This window comes from Ovis aries, chromosome 11 (genome assembly GCF_016772045.2).
Source record: "Ovis aries strain OAR_USU_Benz2616 breed Rambouillet chromosome 11, ARS-UI_Ramb_v3.0, whole genome shotgun sequence".
Classification (NCBI taxonomy): domain Eukaryota; kingdom Metazoa; phylum Chordata; class Mammalia; order Artiodactyla; family Bovidae; genus Ovis; species Ovis aries.
Window position 1 is genome coordinate 33,503,843 of NC_056064.1, and position 17,461 is coordinate 33,521,303.

Consider the following 17,461-nt stretch of genomic DNA (forward strand, 5'->3'; position numbering starts at 1 on the left):
GTGGGAGGTTCGTCTCTGCTTCTAGGGTCGAGAGAGGTCAGAGGTTTCTAGGAAAATGGCATTTGAAGGAGGTTGGAAGGATGCTCCTTGGAGTCCGCCCGGTAAATACTGGCGAGGTTTTTATGTTGCTGTCCTTTCAGAGCTGATCGCGTCTTGTAATAAGCGCAACGCACCTCCTCCACGGCCGAAGTCGCGGGGACAGGTGGTGCCTCGAGCCTGCATCCTGGGACCCAGTCTGCATCCCGAGATCCACGCCAGGGTCCGATCCCTGGGAGCGCGGGGTGCGGGCCACACTCGGCCGGGTCAGGGGCTTGCCAGGGGCCACCCTCGCACCGTCCAGGAACAGGAGAGCCGCAGGGTCCAGGGCCGGGCGCAGGTAGCGCGCGCGTCCCGTGGGCGGTGCGGGCCCGGGCCCCACCGAGGGAGGAGGCCCAGCCGCAGGAGGAGGCGAGGAGGCGTGGCGGGGGGCGGGGTCGGCGCGCGGCCTCCCGTGAAGCCCCGCGCGGCGAAGGACCGGAACTCCGGGCGGGCGGCTTGGTAACATGGCGTCGGGAGCTTCCCGCGCGTCTCCAGGAGGCTGCGGGGCCCACACCCGGAAGACGAGTCTCCTTTCTGGCTAGCGCGGCGGCTGCTGCGGACCCGGAAGTCCGGGCCGGTTGCTGAATGAAGGGAGCCGGGCCCTCCCCGCGGCAATCCCCCCGCGCCCTCCGCCCCGACCCGGGCCCCGCCATGTCCTTCTTCCGGCGGAAAGGTAGCGAGGGGCGCGGGGCCGGGCTTGGGGCGGCGGGCGGCGGGCCCTCGGGCACCGAGGCCTTCGCTTCCGCGAGGTCGGACGGCCTGCGCGCCGGGCCGGCGGGCTTGTGGGAGGGAGCTGGGCCTCCTCGCGGGCGAACGCCGGCCGGTCCCGAAGTGTGTGCTGGGACCCGCTTGGGGCATGCCTTCTGCAGACACACAGCTTTTCGCAGGGGGTGGGGTGGGGGTGGTGCGTTTATACCAGAAAATGGAAATGTATTACGGAAGTCTCGGACTTTTCAGAATATCTAGGGGTTTGTGTGTAAAAGCAACACGTGAAAAAATTGTCTTCAACGAGTGCTCTTTTCCAGTTTCCCCTTTATGGGGGGAGGGGGGTTCTGCTGTTCCCAAAATGACATGACTTACGGCTAGAAGTTCCCTAATGAAGAGTCCTTTTGATGACTTAGCAAGTTTACTTGCTACTGGAATCCTAACTTTATAGACAAACTGCTTATATTGATATTTCTGGTTTTCAGTAGTAGTAGCTACCCAGTTTTTTGAGTAGAGGCAACTTCCTTTTGAGTTTGGGTAAGGTTATTGGCATTTCGTTAGAGTATGTATCCAGGATGGAGGAGTGTGGGTCTTTTGGGATGATAGTGATACTTGTCTCAATTCTTGTTGCTTCAGGGAAAATTTCCCAGACAAATACAGGTTTGGGGAAAGCACTGAACTAAATCAGACTTGGGTTTATGTGACAGCTCTGCTACTAAGTCTGTCATCTCTGACAGAAAAATGTTGACCCACTTTCCTCTCAGCTGATAATTCGATGATTTCTGAAGACCCCATTCAACTCTATAAAGAATTCGTTTTAAGTACACACGGAGTTTTAGTAACTGATGCCATGTGATCAGTGAATGAAACCATGATGAATGAATGAAAACCACTCTGAATGAATGAAAGTGGTAAAATGGTACAAGGAAGCTGTGTTGGTAAGGTACTTTGGTATGGTTGATAGCTCTCTAATTTGTTTGACAGTGTTAAAATGATTGGTTTGGGTTTTTTTTTTTTTTTAGGGTAAGGAGTGTTCTACATATAATGGTATAATGAGGCAAATTGCAGGTTGCACATAGCCTGTTGTCTATTTATTCAGCAAATACTTTTAAATGTCTCCTCGTTGCCAGGCACTGTGCTGGCCGTCAGTATTGAGCACTGCACAAGACAAAATCCGTATTTCCAGGGAGCTTGTTGTCTGCTGGGGTAGACAATAAACCTCTCTCTCTCTCTCTGTTTACAAATTGAATAAAGAGCTATGAAAGAGAGGTTGAGAGAAGAGACATATTTCGATTTGATGTTAGTCAAAGGACTCAGCAGACAGCCTTGAAACTTAGAGCTGAAGAAACAGCAAGAGGTAATGTATAGAGGCCAGGGAAGAGCATTCCAGGCACAGGGAATAGTGTTCAAAGGCTGGGTGGCAAGAGTTTGGTGTCCTTCAGAACAGAAAAGAAGCCCACTGTGACTGCAGTTCAGAGAGGTACACAAGGATCAGATGATTCAGAGCTTTGTAGGTCACGGCAAGGTGTTATTCCAAGTGCGGAGACAATATTTTAAAATTTTAAAGAGGAGTGATTTGATCTCATTTTGCTTTGTAAAGATCATTCTAGATGTTTTTTGGCGACTGTAGCAAGAATAGAAACTGGAGATGGTCCTATTTAGGGCTCCCATCCAGTTTCTAAATACCATTTTTAAATACCACCTATCTGCCGATGACTCCCAGATTTACGTCTCCAGCTTGGATTTTCTTCCCTGAATCCAGACTCCATATCCAGCTGTTGGTCCACTTTTTACCTCTACGCAATAGACGTCTGGGCTTTCCAGGTGGCTCAGCAGTGAAGAATCCACCTGCAGTGCAGGAGATATGGATTCAGTCCCTGGGTCAGGAAGATCCCCTGGAGGAGGAAATGGCAACCTATGCCAGTATTCTTGCCTGGGAAAGCTCATGGACAGAGGAGCCTGGTGGGTTACAGTCCCAGGGGTTGCAAAGAGTCAGACGTGACTAAACGACAACAACAAACAACAGTAGGTGTCTAGGAGGTCAACTGATTAAACAACTTCCTGTATCTAAAATTTCACTTTAGATTTAACCTTCCTTCATCTGTTTTTCAGTATCTTGATAAATTGCCTTTCTGGCCTTTTAATTGCTCAGGCCAAAACTTTAGTACTTTCTTCAACCTCTTTCTCTCCTACTCTATATCTGATCCATCAGCAAATCTTTTAGGTCAACCCCAGAATATAGCCCAAATCCAGTCACTTCTCACCATCCCTGACCGTGAACACCCTGGCATCTCTATTTAGTTTGGGTGGTTAATGAAGTCCTCTGAGGGGTTGTCATTCAGATCTCAGCTTAAATGTCAAGAGGAAGCCGGTTTTATGAAGATCAAAGAAACAGCGTTATTTTGCTTTAGGCTTCAATTTGGTTTCCCTTCCTCCATTTTTGATCCCCCTGTGTGTTTTCAAACTGCATTATACCACATCTCTGTTCAGATGCCCTCAGTGGTTTCCTGTACATGGCCCTACATAATCTAGGTCCTGTTTCTCCTCTGTGTTCATCTGCTCCCTTTCTCCAGCACTCTTCCGTGTATGTTGGCCACCTTGTTAAATACATTCCCACCTCAGGGCCTTTGCACTTGTTCCCTCTGGCTGGAAACCTCTTCCTACAGATGCAAGCCTATTTTCTTCCCCCTTCTCCTGTAGGGTTTTGATTAATTGACATCTTAGTGAAGGGTTCTCTGACCAGCCTGCTGAAGATTGCAGCCCCCAGCCCCTGCACTCCCTTCCTGTGGCTCTGGTTTGTTTGTTTTTTCTGTAGCGTTTATCACCATCTGCTGACTCATGTGTTTTATTAGGAAGGAAGCTTACTTTTGTTCATGGCTGTACCCTCAAGTCTAGATCAGTGCTTGGGATATAGTTAGGAATTTAGTAAATATCTATCTATTGAGTAGGTGAATGAAAGTGAGAAAAATTCCAGAAGGTAATAAATGATGTGCAGGGAATTCAAACAATGATACAGGAGCAGCTTACCAGGTGGCAGTTTGTATTTGGATAAAGAGGGAAGGCTTGTCTGGGAAGATGGTATTTAAACTGAGGTCTCCATGAAGAAAGAGCCAGCCTTGTAAAGGTAAAAGGAACTGTATTCTTGCTGGAGGGAACTGGTAGTACAAATGTCCTGGGGTAGGAACGAGCTGGCTTTGTTCCAGGATGGAGAGAAGGCTGCAGCTTAAGGACGGAGAGAAGAGGGCATTGGGGCGGTCTTGGAAATAGAGAAATCATGGCTTGAGTAAGTAACTGGAGTGAAGGAAAACTGGGAAAGCTGTGGAAAATTCAGAGCTTGGGGTAGGAAGAATCCAGAGTTCTTCAGTTGTTGTGAGTCCATGTGGATCTGTCAAGGAGGCAGTTGGATGTACTAGTCTGTAGTTCTGAAAAGAGCTCAGAACTTGAGTTCTCTATCTGAATTTAAAAGTATTTTGCATAAATAATGATTAAAGACATAGGACTGGGTGAGATTATCTAGGGAAGACATACAATATATGAATTAGTTACGTTGAAAGGCTAAGCTTCCATGACAGAGAGACACAACGAGTACAATGGCTCAAACAAGATTGGCCTTTATTTCTCTCTGTGTAACAGTCCAGTTCCCTGGTCATCAGGTGGCTTTCCTTCCTGACCATTCAGGGATCATTTTCCTACTGTTGTCTTATTCCTCTTTCTCTTAAGGTATATTGCATGTTATAAAGCCAGGTCATAGCCCCTTCTGTCAGCTTTCTGACCCATAATAAGGGAAAAGAGAAGCTTTGGCCAGAAATGGCAAATACTGCTCCTGTTCACGTTTAATTGCTGAGAACCTAGTCATGTGGTCCCAGCTAACTTAAGGGCTTTGGGAAATGGAGAGAAGCTAGCCAACTGTGTGCCAGGATACAGCTCTCTTGCTCAGAAGGGGAGAATGAGTTCAGTGGGAGATAGCATATCCTGCCATACTATAGACAAGAAGAGAGCGCTGGAGTTAATTGAGCTTTTAGAAGTTAAATTGAGGAACATGAGCCGTTGGCAAAGGAGACTCGAAAAGAAAATGTGAAGTGATACAGGAGTGGAGTGTCTTGAAAGCTAAGAGAAGATAGTATTTCAAAAAGTAGGGAGTATTGTATTTAATGACACTTACAAGGTTGAGGTAAATAGAAATAGCAGTTCATTTTGATAACATGGAAGTAATTGATGACTTTTATAAATGTAGCGTCAGTGAAACGGTTGAGGGGAGAATGTGAACTGGGGAAAGTAAAAAGAATAACCAAGAAAATTTGCAGTTAAGAGGGAAAAACAAGGCCAATAACTGAAAGGGGCCTTTAGGATAAGGGGTGTTTTTTGTTGTTATTTTTAAAATAAAAGATGCTCAGCTTGTTTGTCGGCTGATAGAAAGAACTCAGTAGAGACAGAGAAAATGATACAGGAAAGAAATGTTACTTGCAGGAGTGGAGTTCTTAGGAGTTGAGATTAAAGCCTGACTGTATCAAGATTTAATTAGGATATGCTGTGGAGAAGGCAGTGGCACCCTACTCCAGTACTCCTGCCTGGAAAATCCTATGGGAGGAGGAGCCTGGTAGGCTGCAGTCTATGGGGTCGTGAAGAGTCAGACATGACTGAGCGACTTCACTTTCACTTTTCACTTTCATGAGCTGGAGAAAGAAATGGCAACCTCCAGTGTTCTTGCCTGGAGAATCCCAGGGACGGGGGAGCTTGGTGGGCTGCCGTCTGTGGGGTCGAACAGAGTCGGACACGACTGAAGCAACTTAGCAGCAGCAGCAGCAGCTGCTGGAAATGGCAATTGGTACAACCACTTGTTTAAAACCTTCAAACAATGCTATGTATTGCTTGCTGCTAGTGCTAAGTCGCTTCAGTCATGTCTGACTCTGTGCGACTCCATAGACAGCAGCCCACCAGGCTCCCCTGTCCCTGGGATTCTCCAGGCAAGAACACTGGAGTGGGTTGCCATTTCCTTCTCCGATATATTGCTTATGAATACATAAATATGGTAAATAGTAAAAGTGTGGATGGAAACCTTAAACATTCACTTTCTGAAATTGTTTCTCTAGGGAGAAAGGGAATGAGGTCACAGAGGGACTTTAGCTGTACCTGCAATGTTTTATTTCCTTTAAAAATTTTTCTGAAGCAAATATGGTATAATGCTAAGATTTGCTAAACCTGCCTTGCCTCTGTTTTAAATGTTTCATAATAATTTTAAAAAATATAAGAAGAGTCAGTAGTGCAAAATAAGGTGGTAGAAATAAATGACAATAAATGTAAATAAAGTCTCAATGGCTAAAAATCTAGTAAAAGTCCATTGAAAGGTGGATTAAAAAGTAATGACTTGGGTTGGATAATAATCAAAAACCCAGCTATTTACCAGAAACACAACAAAAACATAAAGACATAGAGAAGTTGAAAATAAATGGATTCAAAGAGAAGAAAGCTTGTGAAGTATTTGAAATACTTTAAAGCATAAAATACTATTTAAAAAAAAGTCTGTAAAGTATGGTATAATGAATAGAATACTAGGAAGATAAAATTCTGAACTGGTTTGTACCTAAAATCAGTCTCAAAATACATAAAGTAAAATAAACAGAATTACTAGGAGAAGTCAACGGGTGTGTAGTTGTAATTGAGTTTTAAGAAAATTCTTTTTTGGAAATAAAGAATAGTAATCACAATAAACAGAAATGAATGACCTGGACAATAAAGAGATGGTTATTTTCATATTGGCTTCCTAACCTATACTGTTTAAATGTTAAAAAGAGCATAGGAAACTTAAAAGATTGAGAATATAGATCAGGGTTATACAGACAAAAAGAAAACTAACGTAGTCTTCACAATAGCACACACATTAAAAAAATGGAAAAGTTTTGCAAGGGAAAGGGAACAAGAGTCATTATTCATAGATAATATGATTGTGTACACAGAAAGTTTAAGAAAATTTACACATGTAGCATTAGAATAAGTATTTGAAACTCAGTTGTATCCCTGTAGTCAGTAAAAATAAAAGACTGAAATCTCTATGGAGTTTACAAAATACAAGTGGACCTAAAAGGAGACCCAAATAAGTAGAGGTATACTATGTTCATAATAGAAAGACTCAATACCAGAAAGATGTGAACTCTCTCCAAGATTGATCAAGTCAATGCTTAATGTTTAAAAAGAAATTACCATGAGGGTTTTAGGATCAGGACAAGTGGGTCTTACAATTAATATGAAAGGTAGTTTTGAAAAAAGAATATGATGGAGGGCTTGGCTCTGGCAGAGCCTATTACATAGTTAGTAATTACAGCAGTAGGCCCAGAAACAGACCCGTAGTATGTAAAAAGTTCCTATTCATTTGGGAAAGATTGGACTAATCAGTAAATTGTGTTTATTATCCCGCTGCCCCCCCCCCCAAAAAAAAAGGAAAAATTAAGACTTCCTCATTATGTACATCAGGGGGTCAGCAAACTTTCTGTAAAAAAAATATAGTAAATATTTTAGGCTGAGAAGGGTATTTGGTCTGCCTCACTCTCCTCTATCCTTGTAGCCGTAGACTATACAGAAACACTATGAAAAACTGGTGGTGGGCTGGACTTGGCCCTTGGGCTGTAGTTTGCTATCCCTTATAGTACAGAAATAAATGCCAGGTGAGTTGGAGCCCAGAATTTGAAAAAACAAAGTTTGAAATCATACAGAAGAAAATACAGGGGTAAGAAATAAGACTTAGGAAAATTCAATCCACATAATGTAAGTTTGACAACATCAAAATTTAAAGTTTGCATACAATAAAATACACCTCTAAGGTACTTGGTGGTGGAACCAGTTGTTCTTAGAAGTGGTTTGGAGGTGATCCAGAGACAGTGTGGAAGATAACTCCCAGAGTTTTGACCTGAGAAGCTAGTGGGCAGTGGAATCATTTATGAGAGGAGAAAAAGATTGATTTAGGAGCAGGTTTGGGGAAAGATGGTATGTCCCATTTAGGCAGTGGAATTACGGAAGATGGGAGAAAGGTAGTTAACTATGAATTTGAGATCAAAAAGTACTCAGACTAGAGAGAGTACTTTGGGAGTTACAGCATGTCTGTGGTATTGAAAGCCTGAAGAATAGCTGAGATCAGCAAGGAAGTACATATGTACGTGGAGTGGAGAGAAGGGGGACCAATCTTGTCCCTGAGAAACTCCCAGCTGGTGGAGAAGTCGGCCAGGGATAAGCTGAGAAGGAGCCCCTGGAAAACGAGGAGTGGGGTTTCACGGAAGCCATGCCAAGTTCACGTTTCAAGAGGGAGATGGAGTCAGTTGGCAGATGCAGCTGAGGCGGCTGCAAACACCAGTCACCCCAGCACGGGGATGGGTACTGAGAGGCGTCGCTGGGAATGTACATGTTGAGTTCTGGTGTATGGAGTAGGAGGTGCCTCTAAGACATTTACACACGTTATCTTAATCACATAGTCATTCTGCAGGCTTTTAACCAAGGGTAAGTGTTAGTTGCTCAGTCGTGCCCAACTCTTTGCGACCCCATGGACTGCAGCCCACCAGGCTCCTCTGTCCGTGGGATTTTCCAGGCAAGAATGCTGGACTAGGTTGCCATTTCCTTCTCCAGGGGATCTTCCCGACCCAGGGATCGAACCCAGGTCTCCTGCACTGCAGGCAGATTCTTTACTGACTGAGCTACAAGGGAAGCCCTAACCAAGGGTAGAAGAGTGATTTCTCTGGTCCCACAGACCAAAGTTGAAATCCTGCCTGTTGAAATGACTCTTTACTAGCTCATAAGAATGACCAGGTTTTGTACATCAAGGAAATTGAGACCCTGAGAATTAAAGTAACTGGTCCAGGATCACATGGGAGAGCCCAAATTTGAACGTAGGTGTCCTGACCTCATCTCTCCTTAATCACTCAGCCTTCTTGATCAAATGCCATTTAGAGGTCGCTTCTAAGGGAAACTTCCCCTGACAGCTGCCCTGCCGTGCTCCAGGACGGCTTGCCCTTTTGTGTAGAACTTTGTACACACTCACCTATTGGAATAGAGCTGGCCTGAGTTTTAGCGGAGGGGGCATTTGGCTGAAGAAGTTGATCATGCTGCCCTCCTCTCTTCCAGTGAAAAGCAAAGAGCAGGAGAAGACCCCAGATGTCAAGTCAGTCAAAGGTGAGTCTGCGCTTCGCAGTTATGAGCTCTTTAATCCTGTTGCATTCTCCCTTTTTGTTGGTCGTCTCTGCCTTCTTTTATAATTACTCATGATTGTGACTTATTTCCCTGTTAGTTGATGTATCTTTCAACACCCAGCATATGCTAGGCTTTTACTGAGCATTCATTGGCTGTCCTGGTGATTCCAGGGAACCAGTGTCCTCCTTGCTAATCACACATTTCAGTGATTCCCTAAAAGAAATTGATTGACTTTATTTTAAAAAACTAAAAGCAGAAAATACTCTTTACTGAGCAGTCTGACCACTGACTTATAAAGCCTGGTTTTCTGAGGTTTATCTGGGATCTGGATGCTTACTGTTTTCACTTTATTACTTTGAACGAATGGCCCTAATTTAAAATTTATTCAGAGTTCTTTATTGGAATCAATATATTGTCCTTATTTGTAGGTAAGAGCCTGCTTTTTTTAAGACTGTAATCTTGGCTGTAGTTTTGACTAATTTCATTATGTCAATGTACAAAAATTTTGGAATGGGAAAATTGTAATGAAAATTACATCCATGTCCATGGTATATAATTTTCATAGATGTAATTTATTTATACAAATACTGTAGATTGATATTCTTTAGATTTTTCTTTTAAATGTTTGCATGTTGTGTGGCTAGCATTAACTCCACATGCTCAATTTGTGAGAGGGACACTGATTATAATTTAAGAGATTTGTAAGATTAGGGAATAAGTAGGGTACCTCACAGCCTTATTCTCTGCTTGTTTCTGATAATTTAATGTCAGGTGGATTCCGTGTGGGTTCAGTGCAATAAACCAAAACCTCTTAAAGACCTTTCATGAGAGTCTTCTGATATTTGGGTGGAATAAGTGGGATGAGTGGAATTTTAATTCAGCTGTAGCAATTAATTCATAGGGTTACTTTGACCATGTGAATTTGATGAGTTCCTCTTTATCCTGAAGTCAACAGAATATTAATATTTCTTTAGGCTACAAAAGAAAATATATTTTGTGAATTTTTAAGTGTGCTTTATCTTTAAGCAGCTTGAACTTTGATCAGTTTTTATTAGATGGTGAAATTTTGTTACTCAGTTAAGTAAAATAAGCATACTTATTTTGTTATTCAGTTAAAAAGTAAAAAGTAAACAATTGTGTTACTCAGTTAAAAAATAAAATAAGCAATACTGAAGAGTATTGTTCTAATTCTTTTGATAATCTAAAATTTTATGTTGGAATTTAATTTGTCACTTGCCAGCAAGCTAGGATTAAGAAATTGAAAAAGGTCCATATTTCGAGATGTTTGCTGCCTTTGGTACACTGCTGCTGCTGCTGCTAAGTCACTTCAGTCGTGTCCGACTCTGTGTGACCCCAGAGATGGCAGCCCACCAGGCTCCCCTGTCCCTGGGATTCTCCAGGCAAGAACACTGGAGTAGGTTGCCATTTCCTTCTCCAATGCATGAAAGTGAAAAGTGAAAGTGAAGTTGCTCAGTCGTGTTGGACTCCTAGAGGTTCTCAAAGAGAACTTTCTCAGAGAAAGATCTCTCTTCTAAGTTCTACTTTTGGCACAGTATTTTGAGAGTTATATATAAGTAATAGGGAGTTTCTTTCCAATTTTCTGCTGCTTGGTTAATTGACCTTTTCCGTAAGAATTTTTTGTTGAGTGTATATGCTTACTCAAGAGAGGTGTTACAAAATCTAATTTTTAAAGTTCCTTAAAGCCCTTTTAGGAGACAGTTTTAGACTATCAAATTGTGTTTAATTTTTAACAATTTTTTGAAAAATTATAGCTTCAATATCCGTACATTCCCCACAAAAAAGCACTAAAAATCATGCCTTGCTGGAGGCTGCGGGACCAAGTCATGTTGCAATCAATGCCATTTCTGCCAACATGGACTCCTTTTCAAGTAGCAGGACCGCAACACTTAAGAAACAGCCCAGCCACATGGAGGCCGCTCACTTTGGGGACCTGGGTGAGTGACTTTCAGTTTTTGTTAACTTCTAGGAGGAGGGATTTGAGTATAAAGTGTGAAGTTCCTGCCAGAGGATACTGACCCATATTGCCTGGGGCTTTGAAAAAAAATGTTTAAACTGGACTAACAGCTAGTGTAATGGATGGCTCCATATTGTCCTTCTGTAAATATAAAAAGCATGCCCAGTAGAATAATGGACCATTTCCAGAAGAAGAAATACATTTGGCCACTGAATGTGTGAAAAGGATGCCTCACTGCGCTAATACTCAGTGCAGTGCGAATTAATATAGTGAGTTTATGTTCTCCCAACACATTAGCAAGTATTTAAAGCTTGATAATTGGAATGTTAATGTAGAAGCAGAGAAATAGCCACTCCTATTTACACATAGCAGCTTGGATGAATCTCAAGGGAATTATATTGAGAGACAATATATATTGAGAGACTGTATATATTGAGAGACAATATATATTGAGAGACAATATATTCAAGACGGTTCTTGAAATGACAAAATGATAGACATGAAGAACAGGTAGATGAGTATTGGCCAATGGTTAGGGATGGCAGCTGGTTATAAAAGGCCTCACAAAGGGATCCTTGTGTCACTGGAGCTGTCCTCTGTCTTGATGTTTATACAAGTCTACTCACACGATAGAAACACTGAGAACTAAATGCGCATACAGTGAGTACTGGTGAAACTGGGAAAGTCTGGATAAGATGGATAAATTGTATCAGTGTCTTAGTGTGATCTTGATACCGCGGGGGAGCCTGGGCATGTGTATGTTAGTCGCTCAGTTGTGTCCGAACTTTGTGACCCCACGGACTGCAGCCCGTCAGGCTCCTCTGTCTGTGGAATTCTCCAGGCAAGAATACTGGAGTGGGTTGCCATTTCCTTCTCCAAGACTGGGTAAAGGGTACTTAAAATTACGTCTTTCAGAGGCTCAAGATTTCCTGAAGTTCCTTAAGAGATGTTGACAACAATGGACTAGTTAACACTGAAGTCAGGATAGTCAGCAGGGGTGGTACATGAAGTGCTTCAGAAGAAACTACAAAGGGTGAAGAAAAGCCCTTTTGAAAAACAGATGAGGCCCTCAGTTAATTTTATAAAAATGAGTCTCTTTGTGTCGTGCTGTGAAAGTTAGTATTTTCTTAGTTTTTTCTTTCTTCTAATAATTAGCTTGTGTTTATAGTCATAACCTAAATTTAGTTAAATGTGAAATAAACTTTGTTTTATTAACTTTGGTTTTATTTTTCAAGATAAAATCCCAGATCTAACTATTCTGTTATAAATGAGGCTAAGAGTTCATAACATCTTTCTAGCTATATCCACAATTTTTCTTCAGGATAAGGTCCTAGAAATAGAGTTACTGGATTGAAAATTACCCTGATGGCTAAGACTTTGCTGTCTGTTACTAATCCTCCAAAAAGATTTTGTCATTTAAGGTTTTTCATCATCTGTTTTGCTATGCCCTTGTTAGTTCTTGTTATTTTTTTAATCCATCTTTCAGTTTGATAGGCAAAAATGGTAGGTATTAATTTGCTTTTCTGAGATTTTTAATGAGATTGAACTTTTTAAATATTTTTATTGGTCTTACTTTCCTTTGGAACTGGTATTATAAGATTTTCTTCCCTTAAGAATTTACATGATTTGAATTGCCATGAAAAGAGATACGAGGATTAATCGAGTAACAAAGACCCTTCTAATAATTTAAATAAGCTTTAGCGGGTTGTTATCTGTTACTGAACTGCTGACTCTTTTCTTCCTTTAGGCAGATCTTGTCTGGACTACCAGACTCAGGAGGCCAAATCAAGTCTTTCAAAGACCCTTGAGCAAGTCTTGCATGACACCGTGGTTCTCCCTTACTTCATTCAGTTCATGGAACTTCGGAGAATGGAGCATTTGGTTAAGTTTTGGTTGGAGGCTGAAAGTTTTCACTCCACAACTTGGTCCCGAATAAGAGCACACAGTCTGAACACGGTGAAGCAGAGCTCATTGGCTGAACCTGTCTCTCCATCTAAAAAGCCCGAAACCACGGCAGCTTTTGTAACTGAGTCTCTTAACAGGAGGTTGGAGGATTCTGGCTCAGCCCAGCTGGAAGGAATTGACTTAAATAATAGAACTAGCAACTCCCAGAACCACTTGCTTTCCCAGGAGAGTGATAGTGCCCATTCGCTCCACCTGGAGACAGCCAGGACAGGAACTCATCGGGGCTCCCTGGAAACCCAGGAGTCCTCCAGGCTCACGGTAGCCAGTAGAAGTAGTCCATCTTCTCCACTGAAGGAATTATCAGGAAAATTAATGAAAAGTAAGTGTGTGGTGCTGTCTCTCTTCATCTTGATTTTGTTTTTACAATCTATTTAGGGGCTTCCCTGGTGGTCCAGTGGCTAAGATTGCAGAAACCAAATGCAGGGGGCCTGGGTCCGATCCCTGGCTGTGGAGCTCAAGATCCCTCCCACATGCTACAATAAGATCTGCTGCAGCCAAATAGATAAAAATAAACATATTTTTAAAAATCTACTTACAAAGTGGAACTTGAATGGGGATTAAAAGGGTTAGAGTAATTTTCTCCCAAATTTAGGAGTTTTAGAATAGGATTGTGTATGAAAAAAGAACAGAAGGGCCGACCCCCTAAGAAAAAGAAATAATTAACAAATGAAGAAGGGTCCAGGGTCATCACAGATTTTGAAATCAAATCCTTATCCAGAAAGGCTAATGTCAACCTCAGTCTTAGTTTTCTTGCTCTTTTACTGAACTTTCAGGTAAAGTTATTTGTTAATTGACAGCAGGCAGCATTAATCAGGTTCTGTGTCAGGGGCTGTACTTGAATTTCACGGAGTAGTCACAGCAGCCCTGTGAGGTAGGCAGTCACCCCGTTTTACATGTGAGGAAGCCATGGCTTGGGAAGGTCGGGGAGCCTGCCAGGTCATACACCAGGCAGGACCTGCACTTCAAGTCCTGGAGTCTGGACTGTGGCTCCTCTTTTCTTTTTTCTTCTCTATTAGCTTGAAAGCTACACACTTCATTTTTCAGTTATCCTGGAATTCTGACTAAACAGCTTCCAACCCATTGTCATCATCTCCTCTTTCATCTTCTCTCTTTTTTTTTTCCTACTAAGCCTTTATTAAGGCAGTTTTGTTTTGTTTTTTTTTTAAGGTTCACAGCAAAATTGAAGGGAAGCTACAGGTATTTGCTATACACCCTTTGCCCCTGAACATGCACCGACTTCCCCATTATCAGCATCCCTACCAGAGGGAAACACTTGTTACAACCAGTGAACTTACCTGGGGGCATCACAATTACCCAAAGTTTACTTTAGCGTTTACGCCTGGTGTTAACCTGTTTTGTGAGTTTGGGGAAGTGTATAACCACTTGTAACCATCATTGTGATAGCAGGCAGAGCATTTTCACTGCCCTAAAAACCTGTGTGCTCTACCGGTTTATATACCCACTCGTTTCACTCTGGCCACCACTGATCTTTTTCCTGTCTCCATAGTTTTGCATTTTCTGTGATGTCACATACTTAGAATCGTGTAGTATGTAGCTTTTTCAGATTGGTGGTAACATCTTCAGATCTTTAAGTTAGTTGATTCTTAAAATGGATCTAAACTGCTCTTGAATCAGTCTTTTAAAGTGTTATTTTAATCTAAAAGTTAGCAAATTCTTCCATTTCTAGAAATATTTTTCTTCAGGTTTGCCTGGTCATTTTTTAGTTTCTTGTTCCTTTATCCCTCTGTCCTACTTTTGACCCCATTTTTTATTTATTTAAATTTATTAAACACGTACTCAGTATCTCATAACCCCAGTGCCTATAGCTTTTGTGTATCTGATTCAGGGTTTGTTTCTGCAGGTTCACACTTCTGGTAGGCTGTGGTTTTAGTGGGTTTTGGCTGTGAATACATATGTCTTTGAATTTTATCTTTGGTAATTCTTCAGGGACTCTAATTAGATTAGGTTCTTTTTGAGTGTCTTTGCATTTACTTTTGCCAGGCATCTAGGACCCACTTCATTGCTACCCTGGTATCACTGAAAACTAAGTTTCTATCTTGCGGGGGGAGGGATGTGTGTCTAAGTTTCAGTCTTGGGGTGGGGGTGTGTCCCTGCCTCTTGGCGGGGGGGTGTGTGTGTGTGTCTGCCCTCTTAGGGGTGTGTGTGTGTGTCTGCCCTCTAGGGCTGTGTTGGGGGGGGGCCTTCTGTGTGTGTGTGTGTGTGCGCGCCCTCTAGGGCTCTGTGTGTGTGTGTGTGTGTGTTTCAGGCCCTGCCCTCTTAGGGCCTTGTGTCTCTGTGTGTCGCTCAGTCTTGTCCAGCTCTTTGAGACACCATGGACTGTATACTCTTAGGGCCTTCTGCCGGGTTTGGGTCTAATTTCTATCCTGTTTGGGTCCCGGGCAGCTGTCCTTGAAAGTACAAGCCTCACGTCTCATGAGGGTTGTGGGCTTTCTCGGGTAAATGCCCTCTCTCTCTCGTGCTTTTGCCCATCTTGATTTGGACTGGCTCCTACAGTCCACAGTTCCTTATCTGCAGTCGAGAAATCCAGAAAGCTTTGCCTATCACAAGTTATTTTTTAAATGAACAGAAGTTGACCTGAAAGGGTATAAGCTTATTATAGCTCATAGTTGATATGAATAGCATCATGAACATGGTTGTCTCACATGCTGCTGGGGAATTAAAGTGGTATAACTTTGTAGTGAGTCTTAAAATTGGGTAGTTTGAGTCCTCCGAGTTTGTTCTTTTTCAAAGTTGTTTTTTCTGTTCTAGGTTCTTATATATTTTATATAAATTTTAGAATAAGCTTGTCTATATCTACAAGAAACCCTGCTGAGATTTTAATTAATTAATTGGAGGGTAATTACAATATGGTTTGGTTTTGGCCATACATCAACATGAATCAGCCATGGGTGCACATATGTTCCCCTGTCCTGAACCCCCCTCCCACCCCACTCCCCACCCCATCCCTCTGGATTGTCCCAGAGCACCGGCTTTGAGTGCTCTGCTTCATGTATCAAACTGGCAATGGTCACCTGTTTTACATATAGTGATATACATGTTTCAGTGCTATTCTCTCATAGCATCCCACCCTCGCCTTCTCCCACAGAGTCCAAAAGTCTGTTCCTTACATCTGTGTTTCTTTTGCTGCCTTGCATATAGGATCATCATTACCATCTTTCTAAATTCCATATATATGCATTAATATACTGTATTGGTGTTTCTCTTTAACTCACAATGCGGTAAGATTAGATGTCAGCTACAGGGAAAAAACTATAAAAAACACAAACAAATGGAGGCTAAACAGCACGCTTCTGAATAACCAGCAGATCACAGAGGAAATCAAAATATGCATAGAAACAAATGAAAATGAAAGCACGACAACCCAAAACCTATGGGATTGAGTAAAAGCAGTGCTAAGAGGGAGGTTCATAACAATACAAGCCTGCCTCAAGAAACAAGAGAAACATCAAATAAGCTACTTAACTTTACACCTGCTGAGATTTTTTTATTGGAATTGCATTCAACCTACGGGTCAGTTTGGAGAGAATTTACGTTCTTAACTGTATTGAGTCTTAAAACCCACAGATTGAATCTGCTCCATTTACCTACCTCTTTGATCGCTCTCTTTTGCGTTGTATGGTTTTCAGTGTACAGATCCTTAATGTTTTGTTATTCCCCCTTTTCTGGTACTATTGCAAATAGTATGTTTAAAAAGTTTTTGTTTCTGTAGTTTTTTTATTGCTAGTATATAGAAATATGATTGACTTTTATATATTGACCTCCTGTTCTGTGGCCTTAATTTACTCATTATTTCTAGGAGCTTTTGTGTAGATTGCCTGAGATTCTTGTCTTCTCCCTGATCTTAGAAAGCACTCAGGCTTTCACCATAAAGTGTGAGGTTAGCTATGGGATTTTGTAAATGCCCTTTATCAGGTTGATGAAGCTCCCTTCTCTTAAAAGTTTACTGAGAGTTGTTTAAAAGATTACAGATAATTGTTTAAATCATGAATGGTGTTGAATTTTCTCAAATGTTTTTTCTGTGTCATTTAATATGACCATGTGGTTTTCCTTCTTTTGTCTGAGGGATTATATTGATTAAAAAAAAAAAATACTGAATAAGCTTGCATTCCCAGAGTAAGCCTCATTTGCTTGTGGTGTATTAGTCTGTTTATGCTGCTGGACTTGATTTTCTAATATTTTTTCAAGCATTTTTGCACCTGTGTTTATGATGGATATTGGTCTGTAGTCTTCTTACACTGCTTTTGTCCAGTTTTGGTATCAGTAATTCTGGCCATGTGAAATGAGTTGTCATTTCATGGAAAACAGCTGGCAGTGTTGTTCCCCAGTGATAAAATGTAAGTTTTCAAGTGAGACGTCGAATTTGAAGAACTTCCGTTCACTACCACATGCTTTGACAGCTTTAAGGAGTGTTCTGAAAAGATCATTGGTGATATTAATGCTGTGATTTCTTTTTTTATACTGTATGATGCAATTTATCAACATTTGTAAGATCTTCATAAGTTAGTGAACCAATATTTTTAAAAATACTTGAAAATATATGATACT

At 41.7% G+C, this 17,461-nt stretch overlaps 1 protein-coding gene across 4 annotated transcripts in view; it reads left to right on the forward strand.

Annotated features, from left to right (window-relative positions):
• Positions 1-515: 515 nt before the first annotated feature.
• The window catches only part of AKAP10 (A-kinase anchoring protein 10), a 41,319-nt gene continuing 24,373 nt past the window's right edge, over positions 516-17,461 (forward strand). For 3 of the 4 annotated variants that reach the window (XR_001043500.3, XM_060395481.1, XM_004012726.4), the window contains exons 1-4: positions 516-751; positions 8,890-8,937; positions 10,728-10,910; positions 12,678-13,214. Coding sequence is in view for 3 of the 4 variants with exons in the window: in XM_060395481.1 (XP_060251464.1) it covers positions 664-751; positions 8,890-8,937; positions 10,728-10,910; positions 12,678-13,214 (856 nt within the window). In the remaining variant the exon portion in view is untranslated. Of the gene's footprint in view, positions 752-1,547; positions 1,722-8,889; positions 8,938-10,727; positions 10,911-12,677; positions 13,215-17,461 lie in introns of all 4 variants that reach the window. The other variant, XM_042255700.2, reaches the window with a different exon arrangement.